Source organism: Terrapene carolina, unplaced genomic scaffold (assembly GCF_002925995.2).
Source record: "Terrapene carolina triunguis isolate 2854851 unplaced genomic scaffold, T_m_triunguis-2.0 Scaffold130, whole genome shotgun sequence".
Taxonomy (NCBI): Eukaryota; Metazoa; Chordata; order Testudines; family Emydidae; genus Terrapene; species Terrapene triunguis.
The window spans coordinates 22,520,044-22,543,669 of NW_020664481.1; the positions used below are offsets into that span (position 1 = coordinate 22,520,044).

The 23,626-nt window shown below is 43.2% G+C and overlaps 1 protein-coding gene across 7 annotated transcripts in view; it reads right to left on the reverse strand.

Annotated features, from left to right (window-relative positions):
• The window catches only part of GNAO1 (G protein subunit alpha o1), a 305,692-nt gene that overhangs the window by 197,082 nt on the left and 84,984 nt on the right, over positions 1-23,626 (reverse strand). For 4 of the 7 annotated variants that reach the window (XM_026652810.2, XM_024202256.3, XM_026652809.2 and 1 more), the window contains exon 3: positions 8,554-8,699. In XM_026652810.2, the coding sequence (XP_026508595.1) occupies positions 8,554-8,699 (146 nt within the window). The remainder of the gene's footprint in view (positions 1-8,553; positions 8,700-23,626) is intronic. The other 3 variants (XM_024202254.3, XM_024202255.3, XM_024202258.3) reach the window with 1 other exon arrangement.

The following is a 23,626-nucleotide window of genomic DNA, read 5'->3' on the forward strand; positions in this document are numbered from 1 at the left end:
TTATGCTGGGTGGTCTTCATCTGGAGATGGCAAGTCTAAAGCTGATTTGGGGATTGACTAGAAGACCGTGGATGGACGGAAGCCATTGTTGAGGCCAAAGTGGCCTCTCCAGGAATGGCTTATTCCTTCATGAAAGCATCTCATGTCACATGAACTAGGTGTGCCCAACTGCTAGTACTCTGTATATCTTGCTCCAAAATGCATACAGACAGTATATGCAAGGTCTCAGGGAAGATGAGGCACTCATGGGTATTGTCATGGTGTGACTAGAAAACCCATTTTTCCACTTCTGGCATATCACACTTCATCCAGAGCTCCTTGTATTGACCTCAATGTGTTGTCAATCCACAGGCACGCTTTGCTCTCTACATTGAATGCCGCAGAAAGCTGTCACCCGGGTTCTTTGCGTTAGATCCGTGGTTCCCAAACTTGGTTCGTGGCTTGTTCAGGGTAAGCCCCTGATGGGCCGTGATACTTTGTTTACCTGGAGTGTCCGCGGGTACGGCCGCTCCCAGCTCCCAGTGGCTGCGGTTCGCCGTTCCTGGCCAATGGGAGCTGTTCATTGGGTGCCTACTCACCTCCATGATATGGTAAAGTCTTCACACAATGCTTCCAGACACAGCTAGAGAGTCCCTAAAGGAGAACTTTACAGTTTGCACGACGTAGCACGTTTTCTCTGCAATTGAGCTTTACCAAGCTCATGAGCAAAACGATGCTACAATCAAAATGGATGGTGGAGCTGCTGGAGTAACACAAAGGCCAGAGGACCCTCAGCACCGGATGACAGCGGGACCAGAAGTGGCCAGGTTGACAGGAGAATTTGAAGCCACAGCAGAGAAAGGAACCACCAGAAAAGGGTCTAACACAAAGCACCATGAGCAGGTAAAAGGTGTCCAGCCTTCTTTTGCATGGCATGTCAAGGCACCTGTTGAGGTCATAGAAGACACGAGCAACCCCTTCTCAGAAGAGAGTGTTGACTTAGTTAAACTGGACACCAAAGACATTTGTAGGCCCTGCTGTGATTGTCTCTGTTAGGGACATTGAGAAGACTGGGCAGAAGCAGTATGGCATGTTTGTAACAGAGAGATTGCAAGATAAAACCAAGCCATTAACAGAGCTTATCAAGTGAAATAAAGTCCTCTTGTTCAGCAGACCTTCTGTGAAGGAGACCTCCAAGACCAAACTGCAGCTCTCCTCCTTGAAAAATGTGGGGAATGAGATGTTTCAATATACTGAAGACTGGGAATGTCCTTCTTGTTTCTTCATTCATTTTAGGCTGCATGTTTATGTAAGCGGCCTTTTCCATCTTTTTGAGACACATCAATATCCTGTTATGCATCGATCAATCTGAATTATCATTATTAGAGAAATGTGACTTTCTGTTCATGAATAGATGCTTGTAAACTTATTTATTTTTTCTGTATAATCAATATTTTAGTAACTACTCTCTGGCAACACACTACCGAGCATGTTAATTTTCACTATTTTTGTATAACCTCAACCCGTCACACTTCATTGCTTTAGTTTTTGGGACTCCTAAGACAATAGGAATCTAAATGTACAAATGCAAAACCCCACTGGGATGGTTTAATACCATAAACTATCGGTATCCGAAAAACATCAGTAGAAAAAATGCATTCAGAATTTAAAATGGCTGCTACAGTCAACATGGCATGACTTGGCCATAGCCCCATATCTGAAAATCTTGATTGGGTCATGCCCTACGACTCATGTTTTTACATATTAAATTTCATGTTTTTATCATAAAACCCACAATTCTTTCACAAATCTGCTCAGCTATTATGGCTGTGCCAAGGAGCGCTCAGAGCTGACTGGTACCAGACTGATCTAGAAAATCATTCCCCTCCAGAGGCAGAGTGGGATATTATATATTAATACAGCTCCTACAATTCTGAGGATGGAGAGATTTAACAAAATATAATCCCGCTAGTAATTGGCAGGTGCTAATGCTTTTGCTGGGAAACTACCAGTCAGAAGATTTCCATGCTGAGGTTCCTAACTCATTCTTTCTTTCACGAGCGGCTGGAACTTGGTATGGAAGATGCAAGACCAGGAGCAATTCTTTATTCCTTTCAGAATCACATATGAGATGCTCTTTTTTTTTTTTTTTTGTACTTGCTTAACTCAAATGACTGCAACATAAAAAGTGAAAAGCTGCCAAGTGATCATGTGTGTTATGGTCCTGTCACTTGTGATATAGCCCGTGTCTATGGGCAGGTCTACACTACGGGGCTAAGTCGACCTAAGTTTTACGCAACTCCAGCCCCGTGAATAATGTAGCTGGAATTGACCTACCTTAGGTCGACTTATTGCTGTATCTACACTGTGCTGGGGGTGACGGGAGAAACTCTCCCATTGACTTACCTTATGCTTCTCATTCCAGTGAAGTACCGAAGTCGATGGGAGAGTGATCAGCGGTCGATTTAGCAGGTCTTCACTAGACCGGCTAAATCGACCCCCGATGGATCGATCGCCGTGCATCGATCCCCCAGTAACTGGAGAACAGCCCTATGTCACAGACCCTATGCTGGTATATCTATGCCGGCATAGGCTCCTAGTGTAGATGCAGCATATGCCAACAGAAGGAGTTCTTCTCCCGGCATAGCTCTGCCACCTCCCCCAAACAATGTTAGCTAAGCTGACGGAAGCACTCTTCGGTTTGTATAGATGTCTCTACACTGAGGGGTTTGCTGGCATAGCAGTGTCAGTTTGGGAGTATGATTTTTTTTTTTTGTCATACTCTTAGCCATCATAGATATGCTGCCATAACTTAATAGGTAGGGGTGTGTGTGTGTATATATGAGAGAGAGAGAGAGAATGTGGGCTTTCAACTTTTAAAACTGGCTGTTCTACATGTACAGTAATGACCTTTGAGGGAATTTCAATACACAGACCGCTTCATTTCATGGGCATTAAAAACACTTGCTTAAACAACAGCCTCTTAGGGAGTCAGATAAGCCAAAGGCTAATTGGGCAATACCATGCATTTAAAGAATGTTTAAATATGTATGGACAGATTAGACTGTAGCATCTCCAGATATTTGGTCAATAACCTGCATTGTAAAGAAGTCACTTAGCTCACAGTGCACACTTATAGGCTTAGACTACGTAAATATGCATTTTATACACCATCCTATGAGAACTCTGATGACGATTTACAGTCCGTTGTGCCCATACAAACCTATTTTAGCCTGCACTCCTTTTTTTGTGAAAATACCAATAAAGAAGAGGAAATCAAAACACAGAAAGAATTACCTCAACCTTGTGAGAGTGCATGTATGGCTATGCATGCCTGTGAGTTTGGGTCACTAAAATTTATAAACTCATCCAGATTCTCTCAACGTGATTACAAGTGTAGAGTTTCTACTGAGTGGAAGCATACTTCAAACGTATTCTGAGGGCAGCACTGACCTGTACTGCAAGGTATTTTTCATGACCAATAGCTCAGATTTTTAACCTTAGACTTCACCCACTTGTCTCTCTCCCAAAGCAAGAGCTGAAAACCAATCATCTGCCCATAATTATGGTCGATCCAAACACTTGCATTGATTTTTTTCTTTAAATTACTAACTTTAGACTTCAGGTTCCCCTACATGACTACACTGATCGGTGTGATTAAAAGGATGAGTTAAAGAGAAGGAGCGTTTTTCAGAGACGCTGGCACTTTGAAGGGCTGTCTAACCTGTAGGCCTACCATTTTATGGCCTGAACCTTACTTAGCTTTCCTGCCATGAATCCAGTTAGAAAGGTAATGACGAGAAATACACACATGTTCCTTCTGGGCCAAGTACGGGTATTTGAGCAGAAATTTAGCCCTCAGTTACACTCACGCACACTCCCTGAAATCAACTGTCACACACACGTGACCAAGGGCAGAATCTGGCCATCAATATCCCCAATCTATATAGTAAGATTCTAGGATTGTCACTCTGAAGCCTAGAACGTCTGAGTCAGTGTGAAGTGATGGAAACAGCTGCAGGCATGTGGAGAGCTCTTTTTGTTTAGAATATCACCAGGTTTCATGGTCTGGTCCGGTCCAATTTTTAAGTTCTCAGCCATTTTGACTTTACAAATTACACCTGTGCAACAGCTTGGGCTTCCAGCTAAAGTAAAGGCTGTATCTATGCCGTGTCAACAGTCCTAGACCAGTGTAACTCAACCAATCACCAGCCTTACTCTACAGCTAATTTGCATGTAACAATCTCATTGGTTGTATGAGGGAGAGTGCACAGATGGTGGATTATTTGTCCCAGCTGCCACCATTCACCAGGTTCAATCATCACTGGAATTCAGTCATTTATGTCCAATTTTTAAGTTCTCTGCCATTTTTGGCTTTTTTTCACACGTAACTCTGACAGCATGCACTTCCAATTACTACTAGTAGTAATAATGAACTACTGATGAGGCGACTCTGGAGAATCTATAAAAGAAAATTCTTCCTGCCAATGGACTCTTCTGTTTGGCCTCTAGTAACTTTAAAAATAAATTTGATGCATATAAATAAGAACAGCATCTGCAGCTAAGATAATTAAAATAACATCACAAGAGCCCTTCATCCTCTTGCTTCAGGGCAAACATTGATCACCAGTTGGGGTCAGGATGAAATTTCCCTAGCAAGGTATTGTACATAATTAGAGTACCTTATGCTGTTGGTACCCTTTCTACTGAAGCATCTGGCATTAATCTTTTCAGAGACAGGCTGCTAATAAATGGATCTCTGGTCTGGTATAGCACTTACTATATTCATCTTCTGACTTTGACTGACAAAAGCTAAGGGATTCAGTTATGATTCTTCTTTGAGGCTTAATATTTAGCCTAATGGAAGTGGCAGGGGTGAATATGAACAAGTGATCTTGTATCTCTGAAACCACCAATGAGCCTTACATCAACAACAAAACCCAAGATCATTCATCTCAGTCACACTTTATAAATGAAATAAGTTTTTTGGGGCTGAAAATTTGTATATGTCAAGTTTTCATCTCTAAAGAACCCCAGGTGAAATTCACTCTGGTGCAGAGGGCCACCACAAGACATATCCACTGCTTCTTGTGACCTAACTGGACGGCATAGGTCTTGCACGTAGTAGTGAATATCACCCTAAAAGAACCGCATTTTAACCTGCCCTGTTATGGAATGATTTAAAATGGAAAAGCATTGCTTTAAAGGGATACATTGTGTAGGTAAAATTGCCTGTTTAATGGCACCAAACCCTCTGTCTGCAGCACCCGTGCACTAATAAATGCAGGAAAACAAACTGTATAATATTTCTCTGTCTTGCAAGATCAAAATAAAGTATTATACCAATAATTTTTGCAAGGGGTGGCTAAGAGAAAGGAACAAATGGTAAGCAAAGGGCAGGAGAACTGGTTTCTACAATAGCCAGATCAGGGAGAATGAAGAAATATTATGAAAATCAGCTAACAGAAAATGTAAGGATCTGTTATGAAATATCCCAGACCATGTTTCTCCTTGATCTTGTGCTTTTTATTAATAAACAGATAAGCTGCTGTCTGACCACAAGGCCCTTATTCTGATCTCACCTTACACCTGTGTAAATCAGGAGTAACTCGAGGGAAGTCAATCCAGCCACCCCGAGTGAACCAGATCAGTGAGAATGGACTCCAGCCTGATTATTTGATCTTAGACAGCCTATCAATATCCTCTAGGCTAAAAGCCTTTGGCAGGTGCCCAGCCAACGGCAGATCGCCTTTCTCTCTGCAATAGACTTCAAAATAAACTTGAGACCTCTCTCCTGGAGCTAGTATGGAGCAATTCTCAGAATTCCCACCAAGACCACAACGTCCAGAAAGGAAGTAGAAATACCTGAAGGCCTATGGGACATTGGTAGCTTCTTCACATGAAATGACTTCACCCTTTTTCTGCTCTTCACCAATAGCGGACTCCTGAGAACCTATCCTTGGGATTCTTCCATTTGACTAGAAACCACCCCCCAATTTTTTTTATTAACTGCATTATTCTAATTCTACACACTTTTGATTCTGAGTGGGTTCTTTTTATGATTATGATGAAAATAATTGAAGGGGGAAAGAAGTCTGATACACTTCAATCTTTTGCATGTATCTCTGAAAGTGACATTGTCAAGATAAAAATCATGGGCCAAAAGTTTCACCACTTAGTGTAAGATCCCATAGATAGTGCAGGAAGTGGAACAAGCATTGATTTGTAATACCTATTTCTAATATGGGCTAATTTTCACCGTCCTCTGGAGCATGGGGCAGAGGTAACTTGCCAGTATGAACTAGAATAAATAGTGGATTCTCTGTAACTTCAAGTCTTTAAATCATGATGTGTGGACTTCAGTAACTCAGCCAGAGGTTATGGGTCTATTATGGGAGTGGCTGGGTGAGGTTCTGTGGCCTGTGATGTGCAGGAGATGAGATTAGATGATCATGATGGTCCCTTCTGGCCTTAAAGTTTATGAGTCTAATTGGCTTAAAAACAAGATTTTCTCGAAGCTGGATCCAAGAGCTGGTATTACGCCAGATCACGCTTTGCAGTAACCCATTGCTTCTCAGGTTCTAAACTCACATGCCTGTTGCTTATTTCCAAAATCCCGTGATGGGACATACACACGCTGCGTGTCAGAGGCATTGTTTTAAAAAATGTCTGTTCATTGACTTGTGTATAATGAAGATATGTACAAAATTACAGGGGTGTCACTGGTACATTGCGGGGTGTCCTCATGTTCAAAGAATATTTTATTATTTATGGGCCTGATCTAATTCCCAGAGACGTCAACGGGAGCCTTTCCAGTTACCTTAAGGTGGGAGAGGCATTGTTCAAACCCTATTTCTATAGGACCTGATCCTTAGAAGTCAAAGGGGGTTTTGGCTAAGTAAGGGCTGCCAAGATTTGGCTATTAGCTCAATGAAAAGTGGGGCATGCACCGAAAACAAAGAATCCCAAGCTCACGGCTTCACCCCTGCCTCCGCATTTCTGTACACCCACCATTCAGATTGTGTGTTCAAACTGTGATTTTGTGTGGGGGGGACTGAGTCTCTGCAGTTTAGAGGGAGTCTTTAAAAATTTGGCCCAGAATAGCAAGGGGAGCGGAGTTAGCAACAATCCAAGCAAACCTCAGCTTCTGGTCACCACGACACTGTTTCCGTGAGGCAGGGAGAACATGAGGGGTGGTCCTCAAGTCCCCTTGGTGTAACAGGAATTCTCCACGGGAACAGTTGGCACCTTCTCTGCAGGAACAGGAACTGACATAACCTTTAATGCTATACAAAGGTTTCAGGCAGCAATTTTTCATTAGTCATAGTCCTGATTACTGAGATCCTCCATTAGTTGGTAAAGCCAGAGCCTAAGTGGAATGGGTTTAACCCCAGAGAATTAGGATTTCATGCATAAAAAAATTAAATTTTATATTTAAAGCCATCTGTCACAGACTATTTATCAGACATGGAGAATGATTTTTTCCCCCCCGTGCATAGATTTTAGCAAAGACAAGCTATGTGCATTGGTTGGAGCTGAGTCACTGACTAATCAACAGATTAAAGTATTCCGTTCAAAGCCATCATGTTGGTTCACAAACTGCTCACAATATCTCCCTATGCTGTAAGTCATGGTAGAAAATATCACCAGGATTTAGTTTCCTTATGGAAAAACCAGCAACACTGACACCTCCTTGCTGTGGGCAAAGTGATATCGGGTCCAAATGACCCCAGAGCAGTAGAGGGCACACAGGTAAACAGACATGCCAATCCAAGTGAGAAGCTAAGCAGTGTGGATAGCAGCGGTAAGACTGCCAGAAGTGGAGTAGTTAATCTGAAATACTACAGTTGCTGCATGCCTCCACACACACCTTATTCTGGGGGGAAAACCCTCATTCCAGAAGTTATTTCACTTCCAAAGTAGATTGTTAATGCAGAATAAGAAACCAGATAATTAAAAAAAAGAATTTTTTTTTTGCAGACACAAGGCCATTTACTCTGAAAAAACTAAAATTATTCTGAAAAAAACTTTCCCACGTAGACCAGGCCCAAGGAAGACACCTGAACATTAGCAGAACTTTCTCTGTGAAATATTTGATTTTTTTGCCTCAAGCAACTTTCCAATGGGTAGAAAATATCTACTGTACTGTTATCACAACTTTGTTTGCTCATATCTGTATTTTGGACCTTTGTAGGAGAATAGGAACCTATTTGTGACCTGTAAAAGAGACCATGCACTGCCGTGTCCAGAGACAGCTGGGTTTTGTAATATGGAAGCACCTATGGCCCCATTTTCATACTGTTTAGAGAGGCAGTTGTGCCCATAATTACCACAATTGCACGTGCATATTACTAATTGCACGTGCACATCTATTTAGTTAGCCACTTGCACATGCAATTTGCACAAACTGATCAAATTAGTCATGCAATTGCGTAACTAAATGTCTGAAAATCTTCCCCTAGATGTGTTTGGGTTGTGCAAATATGCCTCTTCTCGTGCTATGTAATCTCTAGTTTTTCCTCCAAATCAGCCCTTTGCAAATCATTCAGTCCATCATTTCAATTGGATATTGACCTACCCTTCGCTCCTTATCACCGTATTCAATGCCCAAGGTATCCATGGCACGGACGATAGCTGCCAGTGACTGAATAGTGTTGCTATAGACCACAGGCTTGTACTGCTTCACGTCTTCTCCGGAGAAACCATCTTCATGAATGATCCTACATAAAAAGAAATGATAAAGACCTGAGACAAATGTCATTGGCATTGAAGCGTTAGAACGAAGTTGTTTAAAAATTGATTCAATAACTTGATTGGCCTAATTTACTTGGCATTTCTTTTACTAGACCAGTGTTTCCCATTAGCAGTGCTTCAGGCTTTTGAGAGTGACATTCTAGTTTTCTTCTCACTGGCTTCATGATGAGACCTCACACCGGGTCCCGGTTTACTGCGGTTGTCTGCCTCCCATTTAATTGTACACACTTGAACCTGGAGTGGAGCTCGAACGGCTTCATATTCCAATTGTATGACAGTAGCAGCCATTGGGAGCCTAGATGAGGTTTCAGGTCCCAATCCACCTCACACTGAGGTCTATGGAAATGTTTCCCTTGATTCCAATGGGAATTGGATCAGGACTGTAGACAGCCACAAACACATCTATAATATAGCACTTACCAGGGCCGGCGGGAGGGCAAGTGAGGCAATTTGCCCCAGGCCCTGCAGGGGCCCCCACGAGAGTTTTTGGTGGGTCTTCGGCGGCAGGTCCTTCAGTGCCGCCGAACACACCCAGAGCGAGTGAAGGACCCGCTGCCGAAGACCCGGAGCTTCTTTCGCTCCGGGTCTTCAGCGGTGGGTCCTTCACTCACCCCGAAGACCCGGAGTGGAAGGACTCCCGCCGCCGAAGACCCCAGGCCCCCTGAATCCTCTGGGCGGCCCTGGCACTTACAACCCATTGGAATCACCTGCTCAATATACAAGTTTACCATAAGGAGCTCTGCCATCTGCACACCCCAAGAAGGGCTAATAACCTGAGTTAGGTCACAAATTTCTCTTGACCCAAGGGTATGTCTACACTACGGGATTAATCCGAATTTAGATAATTCGAATTTGGGAAACAGGTTGTATAAATTCGATTGTGCGCGGCCACACTAAGCACATTAATTCGGTTTTTAACCACATTAATTCGGTGGTGTGCGGCCACACTACCCCATTAATTTAACCACAGTAATTCGGTGGTGTGCGGCCACACTAACCCTAATTCGAATTAACAAAATCGATTTAGGCGCTACTCCGCTCGTCGAGGTGGAGTACAGAAATCGATTTTAAGTGCCCTTTAATTCGAATTAACTGGCTCTGTAGTGTGGACGGGTGAAGGGTTAATTCGGATTAACGCAGCTAAATCCGAATTAAAGTCGTAGTGTAGACCAGGCCCAAGACTGCATAGAAATTATACTTATGACAATAAGAACAAGGAGTCCTTGTGGCACCTTAGAGACTAACAAATTTATTTGGGCATAAGCTTTCGTGGGCTAAAACCCACTTATCCGATGAAGAAACCCTGCACAATCTCACCACACTCTGTGTAGCAGACCAAGACAAAGCGACTGAACTAAGTGTGGCACCTTAGAAACTAACAAATTTATTTGGGCATAAGCTTTCATGGGCTAAAACCCACTTATCTGATGAAGTGGGTTGTAGCCCACGAAAGCTTATCCCCAAATAAATTTGTTAGTCTCTTAGGTGCCACGAGAACTCCTCATTCTTTTTGCTGATAGAGACTAACAAGGCTACCGCTCTGAAACTTATGGCAATGTATCAGTTCTGTGCACTAGAAACCATTTGTATGGCACTGAATGCACAGGAGTTCTCTATTCTCTATTCACATGTAAAAGGTATTCGAACACCACTACCTATTCCAACTCAAACCAGAAAATATGACTTTATACTCGTTAATATAAAACCATCCAGATCTATGCCAGAGATTTTTCTCTCACTAGCTTTACACCAGTGTAGCTTTATTTGCTTTAATGGAGCTACTCCTGATTTTCTCCAGTGTTGGAAGATGATCAGGTCTATAGATCTTATGCTGAACAACTGGTCTAAATCCAAGCATATGCCGGTCTTCTTTGTTTAGGCCATAGTAATAATTTAATAGAACCTTCACTGCTTACTCAATTTGTATTCCCTCATTCATTAGTCTAGTTGCCAAAACAGACCATAATCAGTGGGAGCTGCTGAGGTGAAGCAGTGGCTGGGGACTCTGAGGGGCCATGGGCCATGTTGCGCTCTACTGCAATAACTAAGAGGAAGAGTAACAAAAACACCCATCAGGAATTGCCATTTGTGAGACGATGTAAACATACTGCAGGAGCCAAGGGGCTGTTACTGCAAATGGCAGGTGGTGTCTGGACCTGCCACAGCACCAAGGGAATAAGACAAAAACAAATGTATCCGCATAAAGGTCTTGCGTTAAGAAGAAAAGGAGAGAAAAAAACAACCTCCAAACCAATCAACACAGCCACTAATGTAAGAAATGGTGCCACCATCCAGACAGTGAAATGCTGCTAACGATGTCATTGGGGACAGTATGACGCTTTGGGTAATAGGTCGCACTGAGGATGGATGGCTCGTCGCCAAGCATGTGTGCCGTTTCTGTGTTCTTTAATGGCAATAAGTGTGACTCTTGGAGAAAGGATGGACTTTGCTCTCACCCGTGAGTGGGTAGGGGAGGGGTGGAATTGAGGACTGAGCTCACCCTGGAGTGGGTATAGGAGGTGTGGGCTTGAGGACTGAGACCTCCCTGACATTTCTGCAACCCTGAACAGATGACTTTCCAATGGAGCCTCATGCACTTACCACTCTGCACAGCCAGAATTTTATATTCATGCATGCAAGCCAAGGAATTTCATAGACAGAGCCAAACCCTGGGCCTGCTACGATGCTGTCGTACTGCTTTGGCAGAGCCATGGGGCCACCCAGTCAGCTTGGCCATCCCATTGCAGGACTCCTCAGGTGATGTAGCGCTGGATATGCTGACTCTACTTTACCACCTGCACGCTGAGGCAAGCCGCACGTCAGGCCATGGCTAGAGCTTGGGGACCCTAAGCTGCCAGAAAGGCCACTTGGATCCGCTGGAGAGTGATCAGAGCAGTGCTGAGGCTGTTGTGCTATGTGGTAGGGACTGAACCAGCCCTTGGAGACTCCCAGTATTGGGAGGCAGGAAGGTGTCAGAAAGCCTCTGCTCCCCATCTCCTGGCTCCGGTGCTAAATAGAGCTCACTTGGACCCACCCAGTGCACTCATCTGTGGGTCCAAATATGAATTTGAGTGAGTGTGTGTGGACAGGGGGATAGGCACAAAAACGGGTACATGCAAAACGGGTGAGGGCTATGTACGAGGCAGCTTTGATTAGCTTGGCGAGCTTTGCAGGGTGCATGTGTGAGGGTTGAATGGCAGATGTACAGCCTGGGACGTTTGATTTCGTTTGCTGAGCAGCAGTGCTGGCTAAAGAAACTCCTTGAGTCGTTGTAAAACCACATGGTGTGTGTGTGTGTGTGTGTGTGTGTTTGTGTGTGTGTGTGTGTGTGTGTGTGAGAGAGACGCTGGAGAGGATCTTGCCAGATGTATTCTGTAAACCACGCAAATCTATGTAGAAGCTATATTTTAAACAGAGGGAGGGACAGGTAGTAGTAGACGTGGGGGAATGACTGCATCAAATGCTTTAATGGCTTTTCATTTCTATTGTCATGGCTTTCTTGAATTAACACTTCAACTCACACAACCTGGTTTTATTTGGGGGGGCGGGGGGAAGGTGCTTCTTCCTCCCCCCATGGTTATAGAGATGGAGATGCGGCAGGACTTTAAGTGATAGAATCACCATGAATTTAGCCCTTGCACTTCAGCAAGTGCCCCAAAAGCTGATCCTCCCCTTGCACTAGCAGCGGAGGTGAAAGTAAGCCGGTCTGGTCCAGTACGGCAAGAGCCGGTACATAGCCAACCGTATCGGCAGGGGGCAGCTTCCCCAGGCGGGCAATTTAAAAGAGCCCTGGGCTCCCGGCAGTGGCCGGAGCCCCGGGCCCTTTAAATCACCACCAGAGCTCCAGGGCTCCCAGCCGCAGCTGCAGCTACCATGGGGCTCCGGCGGTGATTTAAAGGGCCCGGGGATTTAAAGGCCCCCCCCTTCCGCCTGAGGCCCCACCTCTTCTGCCTGAAAGACCCCCTCCCCCGCCTGCTCAGGACCCCGGCCCTGCGTACCAGTAAGTCCCTTAAGTTACTTTCACCCCTGACTAGAAATGAAACTCCCTTGGGTCCCAGCTTGATGTACAGTAGTTGAGTCATTACTCAAAAGGGATGTGAGAAATTCACAAACTCCTGGGCGAAGTCCAGTAATGAGGACCATATTTGACATGAGTCAAGTGGAGGGTGACACACATCAAGGACTCCTGTCACTAAGGTCTCTGCTCTTATTGTGGTGCAACTGATGTGCAGAGCTGACTTTCATTATCCACCTTTTGCGCTTTTGGAGAAGCAAGTTCTTCCCTTCAAAAATCTATGCTGCGGACACTGGAAATATGCAAACATAGGGGTGGCGTTTTCCTGGCGAGGAATGAGAAAGGAATTAAGGTTTTTCACTTGTTCAGGTGCCTTTATGGCACATGAGCCTAAATCCCTATATGTAGAATTTCTGTGATGCCAATTTCTACATGAATAAGGGGAACAGAACTACAGAGGCACGTACTGTAATAATCCCTTCCTGGTCAATGTGTGTTTCCCCCCCTGAGAAGCAGCTTCACGAAGGATTTAAAATGAACGCCCTTAAAGTGAGCCACAAAAAAGCAAGTGCGACAATGCCTGTTTAATGTGTGTTAATTAAGACAGTGGCTTTAGATTCCAACATTTCACCATATAACTTAATAATAATAAAAAATCACAGCTTAACAATGCAGAGAATAAACAGAGAGGACCCGATTCTGATCTCACGCTGGGGCACCTGAGTAAATCCACTGAAAGCAACAAGAGGCGTGAATTCAGTCTCCATGTCCATCCAGTCCTCCATCTCGCTGCAAAAACTGCCATTGCTGATGATCTAATTAATACTAGTTTGGATTTACATAGCACCTTTATTCGAAGGATCTTCAAGCCTTGCACAAATATTAATCATTAAACCTTGCAACACTCTCAGAGGAAAGGGAGGAACCTGAAGTGCCTCACAAGAGAGACAGGGTTGTGTTTTGCTTTTCATGGTGTTGACACACGTCTGCTAGGGCCTAGATTTACGCCAATCAGCAACGTTGCCAAGAAACACAGCTCAAGATATTGCTCTATGCAACGGAATCAGACTGGGATTGTACCACCTTAGTTCAGAACAGCATGTAAATGAATGCAAACAAATTGCACATCACTACTTTGTTCCTGCTTTAGTTATTGGTGGAACAGCCACTGAGCATGGCCAGCTTTCATCACTGACATATACAGAGTCCAACATCTCACCGGTTCTGTCTGCAAAATAGCTGAGCCATATTTGTGGCATAACTGGGATAGGGTAGGGGATGAAGGCATCAGAGCTCAACAATAAAATTGAGAAGTTATAATTGTTTTTTTCAACACATTTTAAGGCATAATAATATTGGGTCTGATTCTAAGCTCACTCACTGGTTTACACTGGTGCATCTCCCTTTACTTCAGTGGAGTTACTACCCGTTTACACCTGTGTGAGAGGAGAATCAAGCTCACTTTGATTCATGTGGCAAAAAGTCCCACTTGAAGGTGGTAAGAGATTTGGTGCCATCCACAATGGATGGCTTAGGGCTGGATCACTGATATCCCAGAATGCTGTTCCTGTAGACCGGCTTCCTTCCAGAGTAGGAGGATGAGATAGAAAAACGTACAGTTTGACAAGTACACCTGAGATGCTAGATAAACAGTTTAGAATCAAAATTTACAAGGGGACTCAATCCGGCCTCCAATTTTGCACCTACCAGTTGCAGACAAAATAACTGTGGGCACAAATTGTGGCAAATAGATGTCTGTCTACCTGAGCTGTGGAGGCAATTAGAAAGTTAGATGTCTTGTTGCTATTATTTATGCCCACAAAATTGTACCCACAATTGATTGTGGGTGCAAAACTGGAGGCTATTTAAAAAATGTGGCCCATAGTCTTACTCACCAGATAGCAGTTGTACAGTGAATTACTGTATACACCACAAACGTCAGGTAAACCAAGCATTACCTCAAGCCCACTCCAGGGAAACCAAAGAGTACATCAGAAAGCATAGCTTGTCTGTAAAGCCTTAATTATGACTGTGTAGATGCAAAGAGACCTTCAACAAGGAAAAGCCTGATCAGTAGAACTCTGGAGCAAAGCTTTGCTACTAAATCTTCGTCCCTAAGTACTGCATGGCCGAAAAGGATGATTTTAAGTCACACGCTGTTAAATAATTTGGAAGCAGAAATAATCATTAGGCTTAAATGTTGCAAACAGGGAACCAGACTCTAGCAAGGTGTCCTTATGACACACAGTTACAGTTTACAGCATGCTCTGGTATCACAAATGAATTATTTCCAGGGGGCTGATTCCTGCAGTCTTTACTTAGTCAAAACTCCCACTGGAGTGAATGGATACGACCCAGGGAGTTAGAATACTATTTCCCGATAGCCAAAGATCCGTAATTAAATATCCAGATGCTAAAATCCTGCTTGGGGTTAATGTCAGAATAGTGATTGTGTAAATATGGTTCCTCACCCATGCAATATTATGCGCTTGCAGTAGGGCTTCAAGTCCTAACCTGCTCTCTGTACTGACCAAATCTCTAGTTGTGATTTCAGTTAGCGCTGCAAAACCAGTACAGCTATGAGAGAGTGAGCTGGATTCTATTTCCATCTGTGCACAATTAGCAAAATGATCAGCTCATTTCTGATCACGGAGTCCTTATTAGTGGGGATGATGTAGATCCAGCTGAGCCCTGTCTCTTCCAGGCGCCCGGCTGAGTTTGCTGGGTCGGACACCAAGTAATTTTAATCTCTCCATCCGCTGGAGTTTACAAAGCGTGTCTGACAATGCCTCTTACCCAATTCTGAGCTTCATTTCTTAAGTGCACATTCACCATTTAATTTGTATAATTAGTTGCTGATCTTGGAGAGACATGACTAGAAAATCAATATTAAGGAGCAATGCATTTTCTCCTTTTCGAGATCTGTAGCCAATCTTTAAGATACATGAATCATTATTCCCTTATTCTGTAGTAGCACATGGCTGCTGCCTGGGAAGAAGAAGACTCCTATAAAACCTTAAAATCTCTAAGTATCTCAAGAATTAAGCTCTGGGTGTGTCTAGAACATATCTAGGATTTGCAGAACTAATTCTGTTGTTAAGAATTCCTCAAAATGAAGACCTGTCAGATGTGATCAATTACATGTCTATAAAACCTAGCACTGGGATGATCTACTTAGTAAAAAAAATTAAAAAATTGTTTATATACCATTCTCTGGATCCTAGGGGACAATTGGCAGTGCCCACAGACGGTTTTAATTTCAATCTTATTCTTGAGCTCACCCATTCTGAACACTTACTGGCCTTATTTTTATGTTGTTCCTGGAAAAAAATGGCATTCTATCCATATGATTTGTTCCCAGTCGGGGACACACAAACCAATCTCCTGACCAAGTTTTGCGCAGCTGATGGCATGGCCTGGGCTTTGAGTGCCGGCATTGCTACAGCCAGGGAGGCTAGCAAATGTGATATGAGATTGCAATATGATATGGCCAGAAGGCAACAGAATTCGGGGCTGAATGCCAGCTGTTTAGTATCAACAGATGAGCAGTAGAGCAAAAAGAAGCTGATCTCAAATATCAATAACGAGACACAAATCCGCTTCCTTTCGAATGAAAGCGTCCCCTTGCTGCAGTGCCTGACTCATGCCTTTCCCTTCTTTAATCTTGAACCAGAGTTCATTTAAACAAGAGGAAGCATTGAAACCTGGTCAATTGGCCCATGAAAGCCAGTGGGGGAAAACTCAGGGGCTAGACTACCCCATTCTAGGAGTTCTGCAGCAGACAGAGACCTGGGGAACACACAGGTAGCTGCTGAGAGAGATGAAATAGTTCCAGATGAACAATTGGTGTCTGGAAAATCCCCAGGTTTCTGGTCTCTTTAGGACCCAGGATCTGGACCCTTGTAGTGTAGGGTGGGGCAGATCTCTCCTCTTGTCCTGAGTTCTAGGAAGGAGGGCAGAAGGGATGGCTAAGTTCTGGGAAGGAGTGCAGCCTATAACCTGCTTTTTCCCTCGTTATAGGGAGACACTAGAAGGAAGAGGGTGGCCTGCTAACCTCTCCTAGGCCAGGAAGAACAGAGCTGAATCAAATTAAATTATGGAGGTACACAACTATCTCATAGAACTGGAAGGGACCCCAAAGGGTCATCGAGTCCAGCCCCCTGCCTTCACTAGCAGGACCAAGTACTGATTTTTGCCCCAGATCCCTAAGTGGCCCCCTCAAGGATTGAACTCACAACCCTGGGTTTAGCAAGCCAATGCTCAAACCACTGAGCTATCCCTCCTCCCTTGACTCTACCTCCAAACTGTGGAGGAGGAGCAATGGGAAAGCCACACCGCTAGCCGAGGCACCTGGGAAGAAGAGGACATTTTGTTATGAAGGTTTTTTTTCAGTTGTGGTTTATATGAGAGTTTTTGCACCAGTCCAGGAACTGGGGAAGGGTAAAGCTGACTTTAGTTCTAGCCAGTGCTGTTAGTCTTGCCCTTAAAGTCAACTTTACCCTTCCCCAGGTCCGGAGGAGCTGAGGGAACAACTCCCAGTGGGCCATTCCTAGCTGAGGATCTCTGCTGCAGCATTCCAACAATGCCTCCTTCCTGGGATGCTTCTAGCATGTCCCCGGAGCTAGGGTTGGTGTGCTGGCTTTTTGTCACCTGGGAATACCCTTACATCAAAGTCGCACAAAGCAGGCAGATGACAGGAGCCATGATCTGGCCCTATAATTTATCACATTTTAAATTCTGAAAGAAGAGCGTTGGAGAGTGTAGTGGGTCCCTCATGCCGAAATATATTATTTTCCTTTTGTTCGTTCAGCTGAACATTTCATGAACACTGTCTTCTCCCAGCGCTCTGATTGCCCCGCTTTTCCCTATCTATCATTAGGAAAACAAGTCATTCCCAGGAAAACATCAGAGAAAAACCTGTTGAGGGCTCTGATAGCTGAGATCCATGAGCCAGACAGTGAAATCCCCTGAGGATCAGTGCAGATGTAACACCGCCAGGCCCCAGTCGTCGGGATTGAACCTGGGACCTCTGAAACTTAGTGCATGAGCCTCTACTGCATGAGCTAAAAGCCATATGGCTGTAGAGCAGACTCGTGAATCTCTAAGTGATCTCGGTGCCCCTAGATGGGACAGAACACCACACCCAGGAGGTGTGTGGGTTACACAGAGTCTATGTATTACCTTCTAAACTTTGTGTCTGCACCTGAAGAACTAGTGACCAATTCTGCTCTCACACTACAGTAAACCAGCAGTCACTCCGATAAAGACAGTGGAGTTACAGCGGTGAAAGACAAGATCAGAATCAGACCCTTACTGGGCATGTAGGGGGGATTTGCAATCAAAAATACACGTTTTCTCTGGCTCCAGAAAATGGCTGGACTACAGTAGATCTGAAACTCTTCATACCAGCCCTAGACTTGGCTCGCTGTATCTATAGTCATCAGCATGGATGTCCTTGCACTGATCTTCCTTACCATAAGTGAATCTCATTCTCACTGAATATTGCATGAGTTGACCCGATATGCCTTGATTTTCATGTTCAAATTCTGCATTTAGGCATTTCAAAGGGGCCTATGGGAATTAGGTGCCATGCTCCCACTGACTAGGTTTTGTTTGGATAGATCTATTTAAATTCAGTATTGAACTAGAGTTTCTGATTCACCTGTAGCAATGGAGACGGAGGCAGAGGTAGCACATTCAGGCATTTGAAAGGTTAAGTTCATTCCATTTTCCACGGATCATTTAATGTTACATCAGACTTCTGATGCAATGTCAACAAATGATCAAAGTTGTTTTGAACACCTAGCATGCTTTCAACTTCAATAGATGCCGCAAGTCAAAACTGTCTCATCTGCTCACATCTTGAAAATGTCCTATTAGATCAGAGCTGAGAAGAACCTTCAATTCTCAAACGACTGATGCTGAGCCTCGAGCAGTAGCATTTTCAGTTTTAGCAAGTTGGGGGAAAAAAAGAGTGAAATATTTAATATTTTCTGAATTTTCGCTCTGACAACTCACCAACGTTCTGGGAAATTTGGATTTTGCCAAAAGCTACAACAAAATTTAATAGCAGCCACATCTGGCAGAATAGTCTATATCGATGCTCACTCCAACTAAACAGCAAGTGTGTCCTGCAATAGCACCTACCAATTACAAGCAAGGAGGTAATCAGTTATGCAGACCAAGAATTTATTTATTTTGGAAGGTTTTGATCATTATTCTGATTTTTTTAAAAAAAAAAAGATGGTTCTGAGGTAGTCAGAGAAGGAAATTGAAGGCATAGTTGGAAGGAATTTGACATGGGCAACATGAAGTTGCCTTGTTCCTGAACAAGTACAAAGGATGATTTAATACTTGCAAGAGAAAAGATACTCCAAGTTGAATGCCTCGTTCAGACGCATCACATGCACAACACACATAGCCAGTTATTCCACGCTGATCTTGCAAACAGTGTGTCCAGGTTCCCAAAGAGGGAGAGAAAGAAAGTCTAGAATTGCTTGACACCATTATATTCGGCTCTGTTGGACGAGTACAGAACAATCTTAGTCCTCTGGGACTTATTCTTTGATTCAAATGACTATATACAGACCCCTTTCTGTACCAAGAGCACTGTAAGGCTGTGTGGAAAAGAAGATGAGCCTTGTCCTTCCACAGAGCTGAAATGCTTTATCCATGTCCCGGTATAATATAATGTACAGAAGAAATTCTGAGATGTGTCACAAAGGGGCCAGGCAACACAGCACACCAGATATTTAAATAGCTATTTATTAAAATGTTCTGGATAAAGGTGAACTCTTTTTTTCAAGATGCAGTATTTTCACCTCCTTTAACCTGGGAATTGCAAGCACCTTGACACCTAGATTATGGAAGATTCTCTAACGTCCCTCTAGTTTTTGTAAGTTGTATTATAACTTCCAATGAAATGCTGCATGGTAGCCAACCTATTTATTGAATAGCCGTGGTCTGTGCATGTTGCAGATGCAGAATTAAATGATGGAGACTATTTTTAGCCCTCTTTGATGATGGGCTGTGATGATACTGCTGACTGGTCAACATGGTGATATCATTAGGTCCTGTGTTTTGAAGTAGAGGCATCAAAATTATTACTTTTTAGTAAAAGCAAGTCTAAATATTCCTATGTGGATTTCAAAGCTGGGAAGATACTTGTTTCCAGCACAGCAATGAAAATGATAGGAGATAATGTTTTCACCCCTCAGCTCACAGAGAGCCGAGAAGCACTACAGATGGTCACAATTTTGCTTTAGGATATACCCACTGATTAATAGTTTAGCAGTCACGCTCCTAAAATATTTCCATTGACTAGATACTACTTGGGTGGTGAAACTCCGATTAGACATCCCCTGGCTATCTAATGCTTGGACAGCAACATCTAAGACTCTACCATTTTATTTTACTATATGGTTTAGCAATTCTTCCTCTTCACTTTGTTGGTATATTTGATCATTGAAATCTTGTTGCAACTTTTTCCCATGGTTCTTTAACACATTCATTCAGCCACTTATATATTTGGAAAACACATTGTCATTTAAAGATATATTGTTGCTATTTACATCATTTTCAAGAAAATGGGTCAACTTCATGTTTTTCCAGTTTTCCTGAAAATGTTTCTTTGAGATGTCCCATTCTGATTCTGGCCAGCCCATGTGTGTGAGGACACAAGGAACAGCATCTTACATACTGCAGCCATCTGCAATCATTAAAACAGGAAAGTGGGCATGGCGCTAGTGAAAATGACCAGTGTGTGGATGCAAGTGGAAAGCAGTTCTTAGAGGTTTCTGAAAATTAGATCATGATAGGTCTGGTCCTTGAAAGTAATCACAAAAGTCAATAGGAGCTCAGGACCTTGAAGATTCACATCCTGTATTTGTAATGGTTTATATTTGTTTCTTTTCATTAGATTTCTAAATACATTTAAATGCAAAGAAACCTCTTAATGGGCAGGTTCCTCTTCATCGCTCTACAGTAAAGATGGAAAAGGAGTGTGGGAGTGTGATAGAAAAAAGCCATTTTAATTTTATAAGACTTCTGAGCAATTAAGAAAAAGCATTTCATTCACCAAGCGATTAGTAAAGTGCACTATGTGCTGAATGGAATGTGGCAAGATGATTGAAACAATCGGGTTGCTATGCACTAGACATGACTAGAGTGCATTAGCCAATCACCCAGTACCAACAAAATCTATATGCTGTGGATTATGTCGTTTTCATCTTGCAATGGCAGTAGCAACACTGGTGAAGGACATTTCTTGGGGATCGATGGCTCAGCTGCAATCAGATCTTCCAATACCTCCCAGCAAGTCATCAATTTTGAAGAAATGCTCAATTATTGGTTCCTTATAAAATAAATGGAATATTCAGCAGCAATGGACACAAATTGATTGGCTAACTTTGACCCCAGTTTATTAAAGCACTTAGGTGCTTAAAACTAAGCACATTCTTTTGTGCTTTGCTGAACTTGGGCCTAAATAAGTAGCTAACACCAAGTGGGAGGCACTATTTCTTTAAATACGTCCAGCTGATGACATAAAGCATACAGTCCCCTCTCATGCATGAGAAAAGATGGGGTTTCTTGTGGTGGTTGGGAGAGTGGGTATTTGTAGGGATCTAGACAAAGAGCATTTCATGAGATTTATAACTGAGCTTGGGTTACCTGTGGTCATCACTTCTTCCTAGACAGCTATTAATCCCCAGTTAATGCCTTGGGCTTTAGCTGTTAATGATTAAATACACCTTCCCCTTGACCTTTTAGGGATTTTTTTGTATCAAGGAAAGTGAGGGACAGACTGTGGCGACCGGAGTTAGGTTTCATTCAGTATTGCAATCTATGGGACAAACTAAATTTTCATGGATCAGCCCACAGACATTTAACAAGTCCCAAAGAATCCAAACCCCAGCTCCGCGCGGTCCTAAACTTTCGAAAAGTTCAGATCACGACCTAAACTTTGACCCTCATCCTGTGCTAGCTTTCAGCTAGACTGAACATGGGGCTGTGATGATTTCATGTGATCACATTACAATGGAATATCTTGATGGTTTGTCAATGCAAAAAAACCCCCAACAAACCAAAACAGGGCGTCGGGAGTGGGGGTTCATTGCTTCATCAAGGCCAAAAAAGGTCCGTTTTGGCATAGTTTTTAATGCATTTTAAGTTGTTTGTCAAGGGAAATTAGGAACACAGTCAAATATTCTTTATATTACAGTAAAATTTGTTTAAATCATTTAATTATATTTAACTCTTCATATAAAACCATTAAATAACTCCTACTCCATCACACTGATACAGTGTTCAAATTAGAGGGTTCTTGCTCAGTACTACATTGGCCAGACTGAGAGATCATTGGCCTTATTCTGTTCACACTTAGGCCCTGATTGAGCAAAGCACCATAAACCTTTGTTTAATGTTAAGCACGTGCTGAAATCTATTGACTTCAGTTGGATTTAAGCACACGCTTAAAGCTCTGATTCAGCAAAGAACTTAAGCACATGCGAAACTGTAAGCATGAAAGTAATCCTATCCCTCTTCAGGAAATCACTTAAGAACATTAAGTCCGATTTACTTCAATGGAACGTAAGCACATGCTTAAAGTTAAGCACGTGCCTAAATGCTTTGCTGAATAGGGATGGACATAAACACTTCTTTAAAGTAAATTCTGATGTAGGGGCTGATCCCAAACCATTTGAGGTCAGCGTTAGGCTTTCTATTGAGTTCAATGGACTTTGGATCAGACCTGTACAGTGATTCAACTGAGACTAGAATCAGACCCTATGGCTTTTCAATTGAAACAAACTAAACAAAACACACCCATAAAAATCAGTGTTTGCCACACAAGTCACAAATGGCACAAACATAGAGCCTCAGTCATGATACGGAGAGGGCTAACGTTTTGTCTTGTGGGTGGTAACCCTACAAAGCCACATAAAATGTAGCCAGGAGCTGCATTAGCACCAATCTAGCTAGAGCACAGACTGTGCGCTACAATTGTGATATGGACAAATGAAATGTCCACTACGGACTAGCCTGAGGAAACCAAGCTCATTTCAGGTTCAAGGATGACTCTTAGAAGAATGACTTCTATATAGCTTGTTATCCCATGATGGCAAAGTGGGATACACATTTTTATACATATGGAGACTAGTCTCGGCGCTGGATCCATTTTTAAGATTGGTAAACTGAGGCACTGGGTGCTTAATTATCAAAGATCACAGGGCAAATCCAGTAGCAGAACGGCAAACAAAAACCCAGGAGTCCTTGCACCTATTTCCTGCTCTGACCACTAGTTAACACTCCCTCAGTTTGAGTCATGTGCTGCAGTGATGTTAAGGTTAGAGCACAGAACCACCCTGCCACCCAGGCTCACAGGTCTTTATAATATGAGCTTTATCCCTCTTAAGATCCTACTGAACTAAGCTGGAATAGGCCATACATACATCAACCAAACTTCAGGGGGGACATAATCCTGGTGTTAATCCTCCGCTGAGGATCTGGCATATGACTTGTGACATTGGGTTTTCAAGTCATGGCGTCCAACAGGCATGAGCAAGAGGCCGTGTAGGTTTCCTACTAGAAAGGAATTTCGTTCATTACACCCAACTCTCCTGAACAAGTGTTTCCTTAGCAAAAGTGAGAGATGGCCGGTGGTGTTCAGTAAGTGGAGCCCACTGCTGAGCCTTTGATTCCAGGCTCTTGCTTTTGACAGAAAGCAGTGGAATTTAATGTCCCCTCAATTTTCACAGCTTTCCTTGGGACTTTTTTTTCTCCATCGCTGACACAGCCCTGCCTCATCCTTGTGACCTTTGCATCAGGAAATAGCTGCTGCTGATTTCATTGTCACGAAGCCCAATAACAAAATTACACAAG